The sequence below is a fragment of the Notothenia coriiceps genome, unplaced genomic scaffold (assembly GCF_000735185.1).
Source record: "Notothenia coriiceps isolate Sejong01 unplaced genomic scaffold, NC01 NC01_scaffold00007460, whole genome shotgun sequence".
Lineage (NCBI taxonomy): Eukaryota > Metazoa > Chordata > Actinopteri > Perciformes > Nototheniidae > Notothenia > Notothenia coriiceps.
Genome location: NW_011340161.1, coordinates 3,004 through 6,173, shown reverse-complemented (window position 1 = coordinate 6,173; position 3,170 = coordinate 3,004). Strand labels below are relative to the sequence as shown.

General features: G+C 41.2%; 1 protein-coding gene across 1 annotated transcript in view; it reads right to left on the bottom strand.

The window, feature by feature from the left end:
- Positions 1-514, bottom strand: part of LOC104944078 (anoctamin-6-like) — a 1,598-nt gene extending 1,084 nt beyond the window's left edge. Inside the window, exon 1 of the mRNA XM_010769556.1 lies at positions 273-514. Coding sequence (XP_010767858.1) covers positions 273-466 — 194 coding nt within the window. The 5' untranslated portion in view covers positions 467-514. The remainder of the gene's footprint in view (positions 1-272) is intronic.
- Between the last annotated feature and the right edge of the window lie 2,656 nt (positions 515-3,170).

Below are 3,170 nucleotides of genomic sequence, written 5' to 3'. Positions count from 1 at the left end.
TTACAATCCACACACACACACACACACACACACACACACACACACACACACACACACACACCAATGTTCATACCTTTACTGGTTTGTTTATGAATGTGTTTTTCAAGAGACGAACCAACAGGGAAAACATTTCAAAGCAAAAGTATGGCTCTAAGACAAAGACGATCAGTGGTTGTTTTGATTCTGTAACTGTTGTTCCCATCGATGTCCAAAAATGTCTTGTCTATGTGCAATGTGTCTTCGATACAAATATTTAAAACAAACATGTGTACCTGCAGGTGGTGATGTTGTAAGGTGTCCTCATGGGCATGCTCCGATCAGAGAAGTCGCTGATGTTGAATATAGACAGCGAGCTTTCGATGTAGCCCTGCATGGTGTGGTTGGAGTGATGTCCGTAGGGAAACACAGAGAAGGACCAGTAGTAGACCAGCCGGGGAATCATGTCCGAGCTAAAAGCAATGATCATGGCCTGTTGAGACACCAGGACACCGGGTAAATGTCATGAGAGCATCAAGGCAAGGCAAGGTAAGTGTATTTATATAGCACCTTTCAACACAAGGCAATTCAAAGTGCTTTACAAAAATATCGGACATTAAGAGCATTAAGAAACATATGATAATGAAACATGAATAACAAAGGTACATGAATGAAAGTGACAGTGCAGTGTGAGATACACACATCTGAAATGTTTAGCTCTGACTCTCAATCCTCGCTTACTTTTTAGCAGGAATAGTTTTCTATGACCTCACTTTCTTTCTACTTTCTTTTTAACTTATCCTTTAGTTATTTCAAGTGTCTCATGCTAAACGAACCCCCCTTTGGACAATTCTAATCTGCATCCCAATATTCAGAAAATTCAACGGATCATAATAGTAGACATAGCTTCAGGCTTTGTGGATTACTTGTAATGGTTGGACGTTATCAGGATACAAAAAAAACGTAACTATTTCCGAAGTTGCATTTAAAAATCAGTTTACTGTACGCTATGATGTCAGCAGCTGGATAAACATTATTCATAGTTTGCTCCTAAATGTCTTTGTATTGTTTGTGAAATTGGCCATTTAAGAAATCAGAAATCAGAAAATGTGTTCAATTTTTAAGCAACTACTTTGTTATTCCTGTTCACCAAGCTCAATTCAGACAACTTAATAGAACATCTGATTTGTTATTGTATTAAAGCATTTGGAATAGTTTTACAAATGCAACAAAATTCTCTGATGGCCGTTTAAAATCACACAATCAACAAACTATTGTATAAAGGCCTTGGATAAGAATGTCCAATATATGTTGCGTTACCTGGGAGTTTAGTCCTATGATTAAAAACGATATTTCAGTACAAATATATTTGATTGCCCTATTTTATTGTCAAATATAAAGAGAAAGTGCTTCATGGCTCCCCCAGTATGCAAGGTGAAAAAGCCTCTGCAGTGAGATTAGGAGAATGAATCAATTTGTGTTAAAGATTGCAGAACCTTGTGAATCTGCACTGTGTTTCCAGCAGCACAACAGAACACTATACACACACACACACACACACACACACACACACACACACACACACACACACACACCTGCTTTTATTTCCTGTCTCTCCGAGTTCAAAGCCACCATAAGAAGGCCAGGGCCGAAAGAGCCCCTACAGACCATGCTAAGCGCCCCTGAGGTTATTTTTTGAAATGTGCTCGGTTTCTCAAACTCCGCTGCCCTTGTTCAATCACTTCAGCTTAAAGTGGCCCTCTCTCTCCCTCTGAGGTCTCCCAGTACATATCCAAACTGCTCAGTCTATCTCACCTCTTTGCACTGGCTTTTAAAGGGGACCTATCATGCAAAATGCACTTTAAGATGTATTTTATACAAAAAATATGTGTCCCTGGAAGTGTCAGAAAAAAAACCCCTCTCTCTTTTCCTCCATACCCATATCTCTAAAAACGGGGGAGCAACGGAGCTGATCCAGATTTGCTGCCGATACGATGTAATATCTGAAATGTGGACCCACGGCACTATCAGAAACGTAGCTGTCAGAAACAAAGCATGACGTGTTTTGGACGTCTTTGTTTACATTAGCAAGCATCGCTAACTCTCAGAGCTAACCTGTACTGGAGAGAGTATGTGTAAAGAAGCAGGAAATAAAAAGGAACTCACCTTGTGGTCTTTTTTTTTAAAAAGCTATATATACCCAGAATCATCACTTTAGTAACAGGGTTGAAATAAAGAGGTATGAGGCTAGAATGGATGATCTGTTTGGTATTTTGAGCAACACACATCATAGACATGTTTTTTATCTGAGACCAATAATATATGCCTGAAAATAGCATAATAGGAGACCTTTAAATGTGCTCTATAAATAAATAAAGATTGAGATTGAGATTGAGCTCTGTGTCTCCAGTGGTTGCAGTCAGAGAGGCAGCCGGCTAACTTCACTGAAGTGGTGGACGAGTTGTTCCAAGTCATCCCCGATGAGATTCTGTACATGGACGCCGGGCCAGAGCGCTGCAGAACCTGCTCTGTGGTGGGGAACTCTGGGAACCTGAAGGGGTCTCGATACGGGAACCTCATCGACTCCAGTGACTTCATCATAAGGTCAGTGAGCACTTCCATCTGGGCTGGGATTTAGAGAGCAGTGCACTCACCGATTGCTGACCTTTGCGATGACATTTGTTTATTGTTTTCAGTCCTGCTGGCTTTAAAAGGTGTAGAATGTAACTTTGCCTTGTTCAAAATATCGAAAAATGGATTGAAAAGCCACGAAATGAGTCAACATTTGACCACTTCTGGTTCACTCGTTCACGTTTTGTTCTCCGACATAAAATACAGGAGTAAATACCCCACTGGTGAATAACGAAAAACGGCAGTTGCTGACAAGTGTCTAAATGAGACGACTAAACGTCATCACGCTAAACATTAGCCTCCTTTAGCTTAGAGGTGGTGACGTGAAGTCATGTGACCGTGCTGTAGTTCCTTTATAGCTCAACATTAGCCTCCTTTAGCTTAGCGGTGGTGACGTGAAGTCATGTGACCGTGCTGTAGTTCCTTGATAGCCCAACATTAGCCTCCTTTAGCTTAGCGGTGGTGACGTGAAGTCATGTGACCATGCTGTAGTTCCTTTACAGCGCAACATTAGCCGCCTTTAGCTTAGCGGTGGTGACGTGAAGTCATGTGACCGTGCTGTA